General features: G+C 39.2%; 2 protein-coding genes across 2 annotated transcripts; both read left to right on the forward strand.

The window, feature by feature from the left end:
- Positions 1-12,662: 12,662 nt before the first annotated feature.
- On the forward strand, positions 12,663-13,664 carry LOC101972078 (olfactory receptor 52D1). Its single transcript, XM_005342489.3, has one exon. The coding sequence runs from the start codon at positions 12,663-12,665 to the stop codon at positions 13,662-13,664; it is 1,002 nt and encodes a 333-aa protein (XP_005342546.2).
- Positions 13,665-15,050: 1,386 nt separating this feature from the next.
- On the forward strand, positions 15,051-18,261 carry LOC144376827 (small nuclear ribonucleoprotein Sm D1-like). Its single transcript, XM_078045102.1, has 2 exons — positions 15,051-15,204; positions 17,944-18,261. Exons 1-2 carry the CDS (start codon positions 15,151-15,153, stop codon positions 18,244-18,246), a joined length of 357 nt encoding a protein of 118 aa, XP_077901228.1. The 5' UTR covers positions 15,051-15,150; the 3' UTR covers positions 18,247-18,261.
- The last annotated feature ends 424 nt before the right edge of the window (positions 18,262-18,685 follow it).

The raw sequence follows: 18,685 nt of genomic DNA on the forward strand, positions 1-18,685 counted from the left end.
TATACCATGACACATGTGAGAACGTCCTATGCATAAAAAAAAAAAAAACTTTGATAACCTAATTACCTAGGTAACAGAATTGTACAGGACATGATCAGGAAGGAGGTGAAAACAGAGTTGAGTTACTGTAAATGAAAAAGGCAATAAAAAATTGGAAATTGAGATTTGCAGTGATAATGATTGAGAAATGGGTTAAAGCAGACACTGAAGAAGACAAAAAGCAGAAAGATCAGTGAGAAAGTTCTCATTTAGGAGATTCGCAGAAGGATACTTAGGACATTTATGATAATATTTTAACTATTGTGTATTTTGTGCTTCACTGTAATACTCTTTTAATCTCACTCCACCACCTTCCCCACAAACCCCTTCAGCCAGAGTCTGCTATTAATGAGTTCTATCAGCAGCGCTGTCAAGGAAATGAGGTAAATAGCATACATATCAATGCCGGGGCCCTGGAGGTGGTATTGGGAGAGAAGAGGAGCTTCCAGGTTCCAAGGCACATTGAAAAAGGTGAATTGTTGAACTAGTGCCAGGAGAGCACAGCCCCTGAAAATAGCTAGAGATCTGAAGAAAGGTTTGGACTTCCCCAGTCCATAGACCTTAACCCAGTTCTAGACACTAAAGGAAAAAATTTAACCTTGCTGTTTGAAAGGTTTTGTAGAGATTTATTTTATAGACTGTGGGTGAAAGAAAAAAATCAACTATGAGAGGCAGTTTAATTTTGAGGCGGGAAACTGATGAAGGGGACAGAACCATACAGTAATATTTTTAGTAAGCTGCACTCAAATTCCTCAGAAATTATAGTTTAGAAAATGCTATTTGTTGTGATCAAAAGGGATCTGAGGAGCATACTCAAAGACCATTAGGCAATGTAGAGTTGACTGATCCCTCCCCTAAGGATCTGGGCTCTGAGAGGTTGCTCTAGGGCATCTTGAGGCTTATGGGTATGGGGAGGTGTTTCTTATCTTCTTTCTCTACACCACAGCAGAAGATCCTCCATTATCTAGTTTTTAGATTTATCTGCCATCATCGAGTGCTTAGTTAAGAATCTATTTGAAAAATAGGATTTTTGCAATAAATCTTGTTTTGAAAATCATCCATTTTGTTAGGAAATATTTGTCAGTGCCTACTTTGGTCTAGCTATTACTCTAAGCATATAGGATTTGGAGGGGTGACAATGCAAAGGATGCTCTGCTTTGCTTCCACGGAACTTATATTCTAGGGACAGTGACAACTAAGCAAGAAAACAAAATAAAAAAAAATCATTGCTTTAAAATAATGACATAAAAATGTAAAGTAAAGCTGAACATGGGCAAGGAGAACAATGGTAGAGAAGAGAGCAAATACAGTCACTCTGAACTGGAAATGGCTTGACATGAATTGAGGACGTAAACAAGGTCATAGCCCAGTGAGCTTGGGGAGGGTCCAGGAGAGGAGTGAGGAAGAAGAACAGGACTAGACCTGGTGGAACTGGCATTATCCAAACCTTGTTCTCACAAGAGAACACCTAGGCACACGGGGACTTTTCCAAGGCGCACAGCAAGAAAGTTATTAATGTAAAACTAGGATAAATTTTTCTATCTCCTCGTTTGGTGATAATCCCAATGAATATCCATAAGCCTCATGCTTATGGAAATAGACTTCAAAGGAAAGAAAAAAAAATCTACAAATATCACAACCTGTTTTTTTTTTTTTTAATTGTTGCTTTTAGTTGTAGTTGGACACAATGCCTTTATTTTATTTATTTATTTTGATGTGGTGGTGAGGATAGAACCCACTTGCCCTAGTCAGGCGTTCTACCACTAAACCACAACCCCAGCCCCCCACATGTTGTTGTCATAAAGTGTAGTTATCTTTTTAAAATTCAGGTTTTGAAGTTATTTTTAATTTTAATTGTGAAATAATTGTGTATGGATATATATGTGTATATATATATATAATAAAATAAAATATACTATTATTATGCATGCACGCATTGTGGAATGATTAAATCAGGTTTCACATGCTTATCTTTTCTTTGTGATAGGAACATTTAAAATGTATTCTTTCAGCAGTTATGAAGTATACAATAGCTTATTATTAACCATAGTCACCATGCTGTGTAATAAATCACGAGAACTTATTTCTCCTGTGGAACTAAAACTTTGTACCCTTTGTGTAACATCTCTTCTTTCCCTGCCACTTGCTGCTCCAGCCTCTGGTAACCACCATTCCACTCTACTTCTATGGGATTTCTGGCTATCCTAAATTAGGCCACATTGGACTGTGTGAGGATTCTGTGCCAGCTTGCTAAAAATGTTCACAGTTACTAGAATATTTTCTAGTGTTCTCTTATTCTTTTCTGGTAATTTTGACCTTCCTGAGAACATGGATTAGCTAAGAGCTACTTTTTCTTTAAAGCTTATATAAATAATAGATTCTGATCTGAGATAATTTGAAAGTACACACTCTATTCATCTCAGGAAGATCTCAAACACAAGATTATTCATCAACATGCATTAATGGCGTCCAGGAAAGAATAATGGACTAAAACCAAACCAAACCAAAACAAAGAAACCATTTCCCATACCAGCTTTATTTCCTCCTCCCAATTTTTTTTATGTCTTGCCCAATTGTTTGCTATTATTTTCCTATTCTTATTCCCAGGACCTTTCATATTTCTGTATCTATATGGCCTCTTTGCTGGTACTTTCTATATATTTTAATTTGTGTCTTTTCATGGTACTGGGGATGGAACCTAAGGCCTTGTGCACGCTAGCCAAATCACTGAGCCATGCCCTCAGCCCTTGGTTCTTAGTTTTTATATTTCATTTTCTTAATAATTTTAGTGTTTGTTTTGTATCTCCAGGTTCACTAGTAAATGGAATACGTAGATGATTGTATTTTTCAAATTATAAAATGTTTTTCTAATATTAGCTGCTATGTCATTATCTATAATAATTACTACTCCACTTTTACCTTAATTCCACCATGTTTAAAACTAAACATATAATTTTTTTTTTTCATTTAAAATCCTTCTCCTCTTTACTGTTCATGGGAGGAGAAAGCTGATAGGCCTATCCTCTTCCTCCTGCTCCAAGTTCAGACTCATGGTTACTTGTCATGGCTTTTCTGTGGAGGTTGGTTGCTGATCTCCTGGTCATCATCAGATCACAAATGAAATCACAATAAGTGAAATGAGAATAATTATACAAGCACCAGCAGGTAACTTTCCTATACACAAATTGTTTAATCCTATATGTATTTTCTTTGTGCAAATTTTTCTTATAGTAGAGACTATATCAACGGGGAATTTTGACTTATTTTATCTTCCTATGTGTTGAGAGCCACAGCCAAAGGGGCCCCAGCAAACTTCCAGCTGCCAGCAAACTTCTAGCTGCCGGCTGATGATTGGCTCACAGCGGCCCCAGCAACATCTAGCTGATTGGCTCCTCTGTGGTGATGTTCATTGGGCTGTTTCCCTGCCCTTCAGACTGCCAGCTGATGATTGGCTCACAGTGGCCCCAGCAACATCTAGCTGATTGGCTCCTCTGAGGTGATGTTCATTGGGCTGTTTCCCTGCCCTTCAGACTGTCAGCTGATGATTGGCTCACAGCGGCCCCAGCAACATCTAGCTGATTGGCTCCTCCACGGAGCTGCTCATTGGGGGACTTCTTTGGCTCCGCCCACAGAACCCAGCCAATCGGCCTCAAGAGCAGGAGGATTGTGGGAGGTTGAGAGGCTGGTGTGGGGGTGAGAGGCTTGTGGAAGCCGGTGGTGGCAGTTGGGCTCTGAGGGTTTTTTCCTGAGGAGCTGTTTTGTTTGGCATTTGTAGTTCTAAAAATAAAGTTAGTTTCTTTTGACAAGTGGCTCCTGAATTGTGCCCAGCCAGACTGCGGCACTATGCTCAGAACTTTGTATAGTTTTCTACAAATAATGGGGATCAGCAAATGTGTCCCTCCCACTCTTTATTCCACATTTTCTACATTAACCACATTTTGGGACTTTGTTATTTCATTTTTGTCACCTTTGGGATTTTATTTCTACTCATCTTGTTACCATGTCCCATTGTCCTAGCTTAAACCAGATACTTCCAATTTATACCTAGACCAAATATTGCCTATATGCTCTATGTCCTAATCAATGACAACTAGATGTAGTTTCTGTGTTCAGAAGAATGATTTGGCTTATTGTAAATGAGTAATAGAAAAGATTTACAGTGTTTACCTTATAATAAAGGAGGCAGTTGATGATTTTTATGTCTTGTGTCTACATTTTGAACCTAGATTATTAGAATAAATCTACAGATAATTTCTCTGTCATAATTTCAGTCCAACAATATTCATAAATTTATTGTATGAAAGAAAATATGTACAAGCTGAGTAGATAAATGGAGCCAGTGCACACACTCCTTATAGCTAAGAAGCTTTATAGCTTAGTGAGATGAGTAAACAGCATCTGCTGATAACCTGCCTAGGTAATATCACTTTTCATATTGCAATGATTGGAGATTGGATGTTAGGGAAGCAAAAAGGAAGCATACTCTATTTCTTGGAGTCAAGGGATCCTTTCTGGAAGATCCTATTTCTATGATGCATCTTGAAGAATAAAAAGAAGTTGAGCCTCAAAATAAAGCAAATGGGACCTGACAGCCAGAAGGAATTGCCTGAGTTCTGGTGGAAAGCCATGTACTTTAGAGATCTGCCCATCATGGGTAATGGAAGCATTGTCCCTATCAATAATGGCATTGCTTGAGGGGTTGAGCGATCAGAAATGTGGTGCTCATAAGCAAAGTTCTTAGTGAATATTGGCAACTGAGCAGAAGATCAGCAGAAGAGGTTTGTAAAACATCCTGCAGTTTAATGGCATCATTGGTATATGAGGGTTAATGATTAAACTCTCATCTTTTTTTGTTCTCGCTTTCAATTAGTTTGTTCATATGTTTTGTTTGGTTAGATTTTGCTTTGCTATTATTAAGAATTGGGATCCTGTCTCACAAAGATCTATGGATAGTGATGAAAGAAATGATTTTTAAAAAATTCTATCATTTTGAGGACTTTTAAGAAATATTTTATTCAAAAAGAGTCAACAAATTCCATATTTTCATTATTTACCCTCAATGTTTCTTAGTGGCCAGTTCCAACAATTTATTCTGTATATTTTTAGTTAACTTTAATTGACTTTAATGAAATAGATTCTAAATTCTTAAATTTCCTGCTTTTTCTTTTTGATGAAAAATAAAAACAAAACATTCTACTAAATTGGTAGGTTGTTCAGTGATAACTTTTTTTTTGCAGATATGCAATATATAACATATTAGTTATTTTATTGAAAATTAATAGAGTATTTTTGTCAATCTAATAAGCAAGATGCAAGCTCATTTGGCACATTACCTAAATATTGATATATGTGGTACTCCATCAAAAGATGTATCTAGGCTTTTAATATAGGGTTTTCACTATTTTACTCATCAATTTTTGTTTAACTATTGTTATTTTATAAAATATGTCAGATTTTTCTGTAGAAATTCTTATATTTCAAACTTCTAACTTCTATATTTTCCTCTAAAACAATCCTGTTGAACATGTTATATGACAGTATAAAAAAATTAAGAATCTCAAAAGTAGCCAAATAATAAAATCCAGCTATCCAAGTTACATTCTTAAAATTTGGGGCCAGTTTTCTTATTTCTTACAAACACTAAAAATTCAGTTCACAGGTTTAACTTCTCAGTAGTAATCTTCCCTTCAACAACCAACATTCCTTATCAGATACTTTTATTTTTATAATCAGTTTCCATGTTATCACACAATAAAGGGAATAATCTTGAAATTAACACATAAAGCTTTATATGATTCCCCACTTTGGTTATAGCATTAAATACATTATTAAGTTTTGTTGACTTATTTTTTTATATTAAAGTTTTTTATTACATTTTGGTGCAAATTCTTCAATTTTGCTAGTTAACCAGTGAAGAATATTTACCTGTGCCTGTCATTGTTCCATCAGAACCAATAACCCTATCAAACTTAAATATTACATTTGTTGACAGTGCATAATTCCTAATTTTTTCCTAATTTTACATATGGCTTGGCAAGTGAGTTGAAAAACTAACTTCTCTCTCTCTCTCTTTTTTTTTTGGTACCAGGAATTGAGCCCAGAGGTGCTTAACCACTGAGTCATATCCCCAGCCCCTTTTGATTTAGAGAGAGCATCTCACTGAGTTGCTTAGGGCCCTGCTAAGTTGCTGAAACTGGCTTTGAACTCGAAATCCTCCTGCCTCAGGAGGATTATTAGTGTCTCCTTCAGTTGTGTCTTGTTCAAATCACATATGTAATAAAATAATAATTATATTAACAATATTAACAAATTGCAATGAAAAATGCTTTATGGACTTTATTCGTTCTGTGAGTTTGACTTCCATAGCATGAACTAATTCCTAGATATGTGAAAAAAAGTTATATTGTCATTAGAAGAAAGGCAGCCTAGAAGTAACAACAAAAAGTTGTGCAGTTCTCCCCTGCCTGTTTCTTTTCCTCTGGAAGATGTTTTCCACAGTGTCATTTCTAGCAGTAAAACTAGAGGACATTGGCTGAATACATTGTCACATTACACAGTGAAATAATATTGGCCACTGAAGCTATATTATAGAAAATATTGATTATGTTATTCAATAAAGTTCTTAGCAGTTATTGATATCCACTCCTCCCACTCCCACAAAAAAAAAAGTTGCTCAGGCTGGATTCTTCATTGAGGACCTCAGGACTAAATCAATAGATATACATAGTGGGCTTGCTGCTTATAATCCCTGGGATCTACCGGAATAATTACTTCTCTAGATTATAATGTGTACACACACACACACACACACACACACACACACACACACACTTCACAAGGATAAGGCCCAACAGGAGAGGGGATTATTGTGCCATTCTGGAATATCAAAACACATGGCCATAATTACATAAGAATATTTACTGTGGCACACCTCTGTAATCCTAGCTTCTTGGGAAGCCAAGTCAAGAGGATCATAAATTTGAGGTCAGCCTCAACAACTTAGCAAGACCATGCCTCAAAATAAAAAATAAAAATGACTGGGGATGTAGCTCAGTGGTAAAGTGCCCCTGGATTCAATCTCCAGTACCAAAAAAGAACAGTTTTATTGTTGATAAATTGTGAATTTCTTCTGTGAGTGTATGTGAAAACAGAATTTCATTCAAGCTAGGGACTAAAAACAGATATAAACTGTGGGTTACACATTTTAAAAGCTATTAAGTTGCTCTAAATGGGAGGGTTGGGAGGTACTGTGTAACTAAGGTGTCTATTATTAAGGTACAGAAGTTTTTCTGTGTGGCTGCAGCAGGCACATTGGATAGGCAGCATATCTTTAAGCTGACTCTTCCCAAATTACATGTAATGTTGTGTTAATTCTCCTGCTAATTCTCAGGCACTGGTACTTCTGAACATCTGTGTTGGACTCAGTGTGGAATAAATCCAGGTAGAGGCTGGGGGGTACCTTTTCAGGGTATCTAGGGTAACTATATCAAGGCACTCTTTTGGGTGCATGGTACATTAATTTTTACAACTACTTTTTTTTTTCAAACTTGCAATTTTTTATTTGTTCTTTTAATTTATACATGCCAATAAAATATATTTTGCTAGAGTATACATTCATAGAATATAACTTATTCTATTTAGGATTCCTATCTTGTGGTTGTACATGATGTGGAGTTACCCTGATTGTGTATTCAAATATAAGGCCAAGAAAGTTATGAACAATTAATTCTACTCCTATTCCCCTCTCCTTTCTCTTTTCTTCATTTTCTTTTGTCTAACCCAATGGTTTTATTCCCTTCTCCAACCTCCCTTGTTTTGGTTTACAACTACTTTTTCGGGAAGATAAACTAATCTTCATTGTACAGAGAAAAACTAATCTCCCAAGGATTAAGGAGAATACCTAAGGCTATATAGTAGTGAATCTTTATTCAAACGGCTTGGCTCTTTTCACCAAGGGTCTTTGACTTCTTATACAATTAAGAGGTGGAAACAATATTAAAGAATGGTAGCTTTCAGTTTTCAGATGGTAACTGGGTTTGTCATTTAGTGTAGAGCAAAGCCAGTCTCTGTCTGCGTTTGCTGCTACACCATCCAGTGGTTCTGCAGAGACCTCCCTGTCTGGTCTCTACCTTTCTCCAGGCCCAGAGCATGCCAGGTACATAAATCTGGGCCTCAGGAAAACCCACAGAGATAATTTTGGATTTCTGCTTAGTCCTCCTTTACAGTTCAGCTGAGACTAGTTAGGTTCTTAGTCCAGTAGGTGCTCAGTTTTTGTAGGGGCTCAGGTCCATGCTCCTTAAGGTACTCAGAAAAGAAGCCCATAAATTCCATTTTTCCACACCTGCTTTCTCCCAAGCTTGCCACAGGAGCTACTTTGGAATCTCCTAGGTCCCAGGTGTACAACTAGCTCAATGTTTAAGCTCGAGGAGCAAGGTCTGGAGAAGGATTGGTTGCAGGGAGACAGCATGCTCACTCCTCATCTTTAATCCCACCTCTACAGCATAGAAGTGGGACGTCCTTGTCACATTGGTAGTAGTAATTCCTTCACAAACATCAGTCACACCCCAGACACAGTTTGGGGACTCCTGAAAAAGTGTCTCCTAACCCCTACCTGGGTTTACTCCATACTGAGCCCAACACAGGTGGTCAAAATGCCAGTACTGGTTGGGCGCTGTGGCGCATCCCAACAGCTCCGGAGGCCAAGACAGGAGGATTGTGAGTTCAAAGCCAGGCTCAGCAACAGTGAGGTGCTAAGCAACTCTGTGAGATGCTGTCTCTAAGTAAAATACAAAACAGGGCTGGGGGTGGGGCTCAGTGGTTGAGTGCACCCGAGTTCAATCCCCAGTACTAAAAAAAGCAAAAAACAAACCAAATAAGTGCCAGTACTGGAGAAGATGCTCTCTTTGAATGGATAAAATGAGTTGTTCATACTTTTTTTCAAGGAACAACTAAAGCAGAGAACATTGAATAAAATTCCACTATTGGGTCGCCTTGAACACTTTCCTCAGCCTGTCTGAGCTCAGGTTTAAATTCACAGTGGAGACTAGGAGGTGGAAGGCTGATGTGCCATTGCCTGTGTGGACTGAGGCTGAGTTATCCGGTTTCCTTTCTCTGTATCATTGTCTCAGGTTGGAGTGAGGAGGAAATGTGAGGTGTGGAGCCACCACCATATTCCCCATCTTATTTAGAAATAGTCTTATAATCAGTGTAATTCCTCAACTCTATTTGCAAAGGAAATATTTTCTTTAATGCAATCTGATTTAATCAGAATCTTTCATTTTTCCTTTAGTCCCATTTAAAAAAAAATTACATTCAAGATCATTCTACTTCCAAACAAATGTACGTCAGTACTCAACTCATATTTTTTAAATTTAAGATATATTAAAGGTCTGTTCATCGGATTATGGGTGGATTCAGGGAATAATAAAAATCCAAATTATAACAATAACAACATTTAACATGTGTTGGGCATTTACTGTATTGCAGGCACTATTGAGTCCCACATATTGCTTTAATATGTTATTTTGTTTAATTCTTGCAATTTTCCATGTAAAGTAGATGCGTTTATTATCATCCTCAGTTTAGATATGAGAAAATTTTTGCCCAGAGAATTTGGGGATTCTATCCAAAGTCACACAGCTTTTATGTGGCAGAGCTAGGATTTGAGCCTAGATAATCTGGCTTTAGATTCTACTATGGATTTTATAACTGTGCTAAAATAAGAATAAACAAGAACAAAAAAATATAGCTTCATGCTGTTTTCATCAGTACCCTACCTCTTCTGAAATCAAGGTGAGACTATGTCTTCTGACTAAATCATGGTTCCAAGTGATTGATACATCCCAAATTCATTTTATGCATTCTTTTTCTGTTCCTTCTTTTCTCCTAGTGTAACTACCTGCATTTACTATATGTTCTTTGATGTTCTACTCTAACCTGGAGGGAATACCTTTTCCCTCAAGTCTTCTAGACAGGACTCAGTATATGAGGCACTCTGAGTAGAATGTCTCCAAGGAGAAACACTCATCCTGCGAACGATAAACTGAAGAAAGGTAAGATAGGTGGTGACCTCATTGTGTGCTCTGGCCTTGATCCCTGTGGGGAAGAGGTAACAGATGGTCAGGGACAAGTCTCAGTCTTCATGGGCTCTTAGAGGTCTGTCTACCACCCATGCTCCAAGGACCCAGGCTGGTAAAAAGGAGGTCATGTGTGAGCAGAGTTAGAACAAAAAGACACCCTTAGAGTAGGAATAGAAACCCAGAAGCATATGGCAATTTAGTGTCTGTGTGAGTGGCACAAGCATCTGCTTCTGAAGAAAGATGCTGTCACATGAGGACGAAGTCAAAGAACCTGGGAGAAGAAACAGTCCTGGACTGGAATTCAAGAAATTTTGTTCTTGGTCACAGCTCTATGTGATTCTGTCTTTTTTGTGCATGGGTTTCTTGACCCTGGGAAGAAGCACAAGATAACATAACACATCTTCAGCAACATTACCATGATGGAGAAGATCCAAGACCCTGAGCCACAGCCCAGAGCCAGTCCTGTGCTATGCATCTCAGGGAGAGTGGAGATGCCTCTTTACTTCTCCTGAAACATGCCCCTGTCTGAACTGTGACTTGCAGAGGATGCTGGGCTGGTAAGGTCTGGACACAGTGAGGGAGTAGGAGGCAGGAGAACAGAGCAGGCAGGTAGAAGAAGAGGAGGATGCAGCTATGCCTGCAGAGAACCACATAGGGAGCAGAGTGGAGGCTGGAGGGTGTGAGGAGGGTTCCCTGCTTCCCTGTCCCCACTTCCCTCAGGCTATGGGAGGAAATTTAAAGAAATGTATGCTACAGACATGGAGGAACTAGGGTAATCATCTGTGGAATTTTGCCAATGGGAAGTGTGCTAGTAGACCCACAACCTAGGTATACGGGCTTTCTTAAGAGGCCCTTGTTTGGGTGCAGGTTGTGCTTGCCCTGTGATTTTGGAAGAGGCATTCCCAGCTGCTGAGGGAGTTGATTCCTCTTTCCCTTTTAAAGACTGGGCCTGCCCTGTGGTAGGCTGGGCCATGGCAGGATATTTCCAGGGTCTAGAGAGGACAGAAGGGCCCTGTCGTGAGCAAGTCAGGGCCAGGGCCCCTGACTGGACAAAGCCTCACCCTTTGTAAGGAACCTCAGGTACCTAAACCAATACGACTCCCCCATGGGAAATCTAGTCTGCTTGGAGGTGTCTCTGTAGGAGTCAGGGTGTGGGGATGTGGATGCGGCACAGGAAGCAGTGCTGCAGGGAGGGCTCTGAGGGGAGCTTAGTTCCTCACCCATTCTCTGCTCACCTGCCCCAGGTTCCTCAGTCTCAAGAAATTCAAAGACAAATCTGTGGTCCTCAGATACAGCATGGAAACCCCATCTTACCTCAGATCCTTCTCCAGCCTGTTTTATTTATCCACTTAAACCCAGGTCAGTAAAGTCTGCCCTCCCTCCCACAATCACATTTTAACCTGACCGCCAATGGCACTGTCACTGTGGCATCTGATCTCTGTCCCTTCCTCTGCAGCCCAGACTTGATACTCTGTATCCTTGGTGGGCATCAAATTTTCCCAGGCTTATTTTTTGTAGAACCAGAAGTATCTTCCCATGGGCAAAGAGCAGAGGAAAAGGGAGCCATGAAACTGAGTCAGAGGGTGGATGTCTATATTGGTCAAAGAAGGGATTAATTTTCATGAAGCAGGTACCTACAGCTAGAGGGAGGGGTGTCATGGGCAACTGGAAAATGTCGTGGACAGACTGGGAGGGGCATAATGTTTGGGAGAGTGGTTTCCGAGCTAAAACAAACAAATAACAAACACACAAAACCTTCCAGAAATGGATCTGGGATCATGAAACAAGAGTTTTGTCTGAGCATCTGTCAGTGAATGGATTGAAAAATAGCCATAGCTTATTTCCTTCCCCTTGACTTACATGTCCCCTAGGGTGCAGGGAACACAGGTGCTGTGCTAGCATTGCATGGATTAGACTTAGATAACATGAATGACTTCCCATGTGTCTAGGTTGATGTGGGGACATTTCATCCTGAAAAAAAGGACTTTCATAAGATAGTCTCCCCTGTGAGGCTATGACAACATGTTTCCAGGACTAGAGGAGCCAGTATGGCCTTGTGGTAAGCAAGACAGGGTCAGGCCCCATGTCTAGGTAAAACCTCACACTTCAGAAGGAAGCTCAGGTTCCTAAACCAATAAGACTCTCCCGTGGGAAAGTCTAGTCTGTGCTTGGATGTGCCTCATCTCTGCAGGAGTCAGGATGTGGGGATGTGAGTGAGGCAGGATGTTTGGTCAGAGGAGGTTTGGCTCAAATCCTAGCTCTCTTACTTACTACCTGTGTGACTGGGAGTATGTTAACATCTCAGAAACCAAATTCTTTCATGAATCATACAGGAAAGTTAGTGAACCCACAAAATTCTTAGGAAATCATTGTTCAGTGTATGACAAATCCCATAACAGTACCTGATTTGGAGTTCAGAAAATGCTACAGCATCTTAACCCCTCATCCTTGCCCCTATCTCACTATAATCTCAGTAACACTGGCAATTGCCTCTCACATGCCCCATTTGTGCCCTGCAGGTACAGAGCCTGGTGAAACCAGGAAATGGAGCTGGATCCTGCCCTGTCTGCTGTCAATCAGACTGTGCTAGTCTCTGCCCCTGGACCCTTTGTCCTGCTGGGGGTGCCGGGACTGGAGGCCTTGCATGCATGGCTGTCTGTGCCTGTGTGCCTGCTGTACATGGCAGCTTTGGTAGGGAATGCCCTTCTACTGGGACTGGTAGCAGTGGACAAAGCACTCCGGGCTCCCATGTACCAACTGCTGGGGCTTCTGGCAGCTGCTGACTTGATTCTGGCCACATCCACAGTGCCCAAAGCCCTGGCTGTGCTCTGGGGTTTGTCAAGTGAGATCTCCTTTGGGGCCTGTCTAGCTCAGCTCTTTGTTGCCCATGTGGCCTTCATTGCTGAATCCTCAGTGTTGCTGGCCATGGCTGTGGACCGCTATGTGGCTATTTGCCAGCCTCTGCGCTATGGGGCCTTGCTGACCCAGCGTGTGGTAGGCATAGTGGGTATAGCTGCAGTGGCTCAAGGTGCCTGTGTCATGGTGCCTCCTGTGGTTCTGCTTCAAAGACTGCCTTACTGTGGGCAGCGGGCCCTGCCTCACACCTACTGTGAGCATATGGGTGTGGCTCGCCTGGCATGTGGTGACACACGCCCCAACATCTGGTATGGACTGGCCACCACACTGCTCTCCCCGTGCCTGGACCTAGGGCTCATAGGTGCTTCCTATGTCCTTATTCTCCGTGCTGTCTGCCACCTGCCATCCCATGGTGCCCGCCACAAGGCCCTGGGTACCTGTGGGGCGCATGCCAGTGTCATTGTTCTTTTCTACACACCTGCCCTCTTCTCTTTCCTGGCTCACCGTTTTGGCCACCACACAGTGCCTGGCCACATCCACATCCTACTTGCTAATCTCTATGTGGTGGTTCCTCCAGCCCTTAACCCTGTAGTCTATGGAGTACGGACCCAGCAGATTGCTCAGAGGCTTAGGCACTTGCTTCAGCTCTTCTGGGCAGGGGCAGTGAGGAAGGTGGACCCACAGGAATGAAGGTGCTCTCTCAGATGGCCAAACAGTGTGTCCTCAGATGTGTATCCTCAGATGGCCAAACAGTGCTACAGGACTCATCTCTGACCAAGGTGTCTCCACCTTCTGCCCCTAGGTGGCCCTTTACTTGTGCCAATCCCATTACCCCATTTTCACCTCCCAGGCACGAGTACACCGGACTAACCTCTGCAGGCTTGGCTCTACCTGCAGTCTACTCCCACTTTTTATGACTCTATTCACCTCCATTGATAGATCCCAAACGTATAGAAGAAGTCAGGCCTGAACTGTGACAGACATGGAAGCTCAGCCTGTGGTGGAGGATCTTGCCTTTCTCCATCATTCTACCCAAACAGAGCCAGAATAGTGCGAAGCAGTTCAAGTGGGGCCTTTGTACAGTGTGTGGAACTAAATGGGAATTCCATGCTTGCTGATGGAATGAAGATGAGAGGGGCTGGAGAAATGGTACAATCTGAATAAAATGGAACACAAAAAACTAACTTGGTTTTTGACCTGATTGTTACCTAGGGCTCTCTATATCTGGGAAGAGAGTAGACACTACTGTGGCTATCTCCCTAAGCTGTCTCCCATCTTTGATCAGAGACTGAGGCTATTCCTGTTTTGTGCCACTGACTAGTTGTAGTTGGTAATAAATGGGAAGATGACTCCGACACTTGATGTCATGCTCCATGCTCTATCTATTCTCCTACTTTTCCTTCACACCATCTCTTCCTCCATAAGGTGCCACAGATATAGTGACACCTGCCTGGACACTGATGGACAGGTTTCCTACTCTGTACACTTTAGGTTTTCCACCCCACTGTCTGTCTTCCTGGGCTAGAAGAATTGATGGAAAATGAATCTCTGGCCTTGGGCTGGGATTCAGAGGATGAGAATCTGTAAAGCAAGATGGAAATATCTCTCACCAAGGATTTCCAAGAAGAGCCCTGAGTCTGTCTTCCTGTGGTCTTATATTCACCTAAGCTTTTCAATTCTTTCCCAGAAGGGGAAGTATGGGATCCATATGCCTTTTTTTTCCCCCTACTAATCATATGCCAGGGAGGTAATCTCAAATGATGATGTGAATAAGCAGAGGACATTTGTGCTAAGTGGCTATAGTATCTGAAGTTGGGGTTACTATGAAAAGAAGAGAAGCAACAAATAGCATAGCAGAGCTATAGAAACTATATTCCCCAACAGAAAACAGGGATGAGCTCGGGGCAGTGGCCTGTAATCCTAGTGGCTCAGGAGGTGAGGCAGGAGAATTTCGAGTTCAAAACCACCCTCATCAAATTAGCAAGATCCGAAGCAACTTAGTGAGACTCTGTCTCTAAGTTAAAAAGAAAATTATATATATAAGACTGGTGAGGCGCTCTTTACATCTGGAGCCTCCGGAGTAGGCATTTCCGGCTATTCATAACTCTTAGTTGGTGGGTCTTCGCTTGTCTAATATTGTGCACTATTGGACCAAGGGGGTAACAGCGCCGCTAGAATGAAGCTCGTGAGATTTTTGATGAAATTGAGTCATGAAACTAACTGTAGGGCGGTAGTGGCGGCGGAGGAGGCATCATGAGAGGTTCCTAATGAAGGTGATAAGAAAGAATATAAGGTAGGAAAATAATTAAATATTTTTACTGTGGTTTTTGTGCTACACTGGAGCTGAAAAAAAATATAAGGGGAACATTAAGCATCCTGAAATCCAGAAAATGAAACCATTGCCATTAAGGGATGTGGTCACTGAATTTTCAGAAGAGGAATGGAAATTCCTGGACCCTTCTCAGCAGACTTTATATGGAGATGTGATGTTAGAGATCTGTAAAAACCTACTCTTTATTGAAATCACCCATGTGATCGTTTAAAAGAGCTTTTCAATGAGAAAAGTGAAAAAGGTTTTAATCCATACCCAAAATTTATTTATCCAAGCTTGTATAATCAAGAGACAAATTACAACTATAAGGTTCATTTCAGAATTTTCTGAATCTATTCCTATGTTGAGTCTGCCAAAGGTATTCAGGCCTGAAAGAAAGGTAGAAGTTCATCATGCTGCAAAGAGAAGAAGAAGGAACTGCACCCCTGCTGCATTGATATACAGGTGTTACCTTACATATCAGTTCCACTGAAGTACCTCAAACACTGAAACAAATTTGGGACAGAAGTCCCTTCTAAGGGTTCCAGTAGTATCCTGTTTTATCCCTGTCATAATGCCAACGACTCTGAATTGAAATCAACTGCTTGCCTGCTTTTCAAGCTATGAATTTGAATCTTGACTATGGGAGTTTCTGCCTGAACAATTACTAATAAGCCAAGACAAGCTCCTCTTTTGAAAAAAACCATAAGGATATACAGAGATATTAAGAAAAAGCATAAGAAGAATAATATTGTGTTTTTCAGACTGTTGATATAATATTTGTATTGTTTGATAAAATGTATGATGTAAAAACTTTATTGTAAAGGATGTGTGTATCATATATATAATGAAATTCTCAAAATATGAAGTTTTATATACATCTGTAAGAAAATTTGAAGTGCATGTGCAAACCAGTTTTTATTGAGATGTTTTCAAACTGTCTAAATGCTAACATTTAAACATCATTCAACAAACAAATGGTCAATACTAATTTGGTGAATCTAAATATCACATTAATGATAGATTATATGTATTTTAAAAAATGTATCCCTGAATATGGATCCAGAGATTTAGGTAACATGAGTTTGGAATTCAATTTACTATATTCACTAATGGGTTAATGTATTAGAATTATTATACTGCCATTAAACATAGAGTTTTTTAAATTTTTATAATTTTAATTTAAAGCATTAACTTAAGACGTGTTTCTAATAAAATCAGTATTTTCTTAATAGTTTTTTTTTTCATTTTCTCTTTGTATATACAATCTTGGAAAATAATAGTGAAGTTTCAGATTCTAATATAAAGTACTTTTGTTCACTGAATAATTTTTTTTTTGAATTTTTAATATTTATTTTTTAGTTCTCGGTGGACACAACATCTTTGTTGGTATGTGGTGCTGAGGATCGAACCCGGGCTGCACGCATGCCAGGCGAGCGCGCTACCGCTTGAGCCACATCCCCAGCCCTCACTGAATAATTTTAAAGTGAATTGCTGACATATGCTGTCATTTATGATATTTTTAGTATTTTCTACAGGTCAGAACATGCTAGATAACTACAATACAACCTTCATTCATTATCAATGATTTTTCAAATATAACCAAGTAACAGAATACTTGTTAATCACATAAGTTTAATAATAAGGTTGTATTGTAGTTATCTAGCATGTTCTGATTGTAGTAAAAACTAAATATATCATGGATGATGTCATATATCAGCAATTCACTTTAAAATGTTTCAGTGGACAAAAGTACTTTAAATTAAAATCTGCAACTTTACTAATATATGGCAAGATTGTATGAAGAGAAAAGGCAAAAAAAAAAACATTAAGCAATTGCTTTTTCTCAAATCAGTAATAATACATTCTATCATAATTCCTTCAACCACTTAATCCTCAAATTATTTTTATTCATTGCTTGTAGCATGATATTGTCCTTTATAGCAAAATATTTCATTCAGAGCCATAAAATGAAATTAATTGTTGTATTTTATACATGCCTTCAGATTCAAATAGTTCTTAGTCTCTTCTTTACCTTTGAATCTTTTCAGGGAGAAAGCATGTAGAATGTTCTTAAGATGGATTTTCTGGTTTCTTTATGATTGGAACTAGATTATATGTTTTTCTTTTGGCAAGAGTATCATAGAATCAATTATCTGATTTTCTCTTTGAGTCAAATCATGTTACATATAATATCCACACTACTGCTGATGCTAATATTGGTTATTAAGGTGGTATTTGCAGTATTTTACTTTGTAATTAAATTTTTTGTAGGGAGAGAGTTTGAGACTATAAATATCTTTGTAATCATCCACCAATAATTTTTTTTAATTATACCTATACAGATTCACGGTTTATTTTATTGAGTATGTTGTTACTTGTTAATATTTTAAAGAAATATTCTTTTTTGACAGTTTCAGATTTATAAAAGATTTATAACAGCAGTGCAAAGAATCCCTAGGAAATATTTCTCAAATGTTACTATTTTATTAACCTGTTTTATCTCTTTTTCTCCATTTCCAAAAAGGTACATAATAAGAAAATTAAATTATGAATATCTACAAACTTTATTCAGAATTTGTCAGTTATTTCAACAATTGTTTTTGAACCAAAATAAATCCAATTTGGGGAAATTTTAATATCAAAAAAAAAAAAAAGAAACTAACTGTAACCATTGAATTGAAGAATGGAACACAGGTCCATGGAACAATTACAGGTGTAGATGTCAGCATGAATACACATCTTAAAGCTGTGAAAATGACCCTGAAGAACAGAGAACCTGTACAGCTGGAAACATTGAGTATTCCGGGAAATAACATTCGATACTTTATTCTGCCAGACAGCTTACCTCTGGATACACTACTTGTGGATGTTGAACCTAAGGTGAAATCTAAAAAAAGGGAAGCTGTTGCAGGAAGAGGCCGAGGCCGAGGAAGAGGAAGAGGGGGCCCTAGGCGATAATGTGTCTCTTGATTACTGTTTGAAAGTGATAATTAACTTTGAGATTTTTTTGTACAGATTTTGTTTGTCAGTTTTTAATAAACATAAGTGTGGGACAGAGTTGTCTGTTGACTATATCAAATTAAAATTCCAGTTGTTTCCTGTACATTCATGAAATTAACAGTGAAAACTAGGCAATTTCATTTTTAAATGATTAGTCTTTAAATTAGTTTGTTTTTGTGGTGCTAGAGAATCAATCCCAGGGCTTTACACACATTAAATAAGTGCTCTACCACTTAGCTACATCTGCAGCCCCAGTCTTTAATTTTTTTTTTTTTAGTCTTTAATTTTTTTAACTAAAATTTTTTTTCACAGTGTATATACATGGAATATATATCTATATTTAACATGTATTGAATATGCCTTTTATTGTTTTACTCTGATTTTATTGCATGAAGCC

The sequence above is a fragment of the Ictidomys tridecemlineatus genome, chromosome 4 (genome assembly GCF_052094955.1).
Source record: "Ictidomys tridecemlineatus isolate mIctTri1 chromosome 4, mIctTri1.hap1, whole genome shotgun sequence".
NCBI lineage: Eukaryota > Metazoa > Chordata > Mammalia > Rodentia > Sciuridae > Ictidomys > Ictidomys tridecemlineatus.

Coding starts and splice junctions, on each gene's coding strand:
- LOC101972078 (XM_005342489.3), top strand. CDS start 12,663: ATGGAGCTGGATCCTGCCCTGTCTGCTGTCAATCAGACTGTGCTAGTC.
- LOC144376827 (XM_078045102.1), top strand. CDS start 15,151: ATGAAGCTCGTGAGATTTTTGATGAAATTGAGTCATGAAACTAACTGT. Junction 15,205..17,943: donor ATGAAACTAACTGTAGGGCG/GTAGTGGCGGCG, acceptor AAAAAAAAAAAG/AAACTAACTGTAACCATTGA.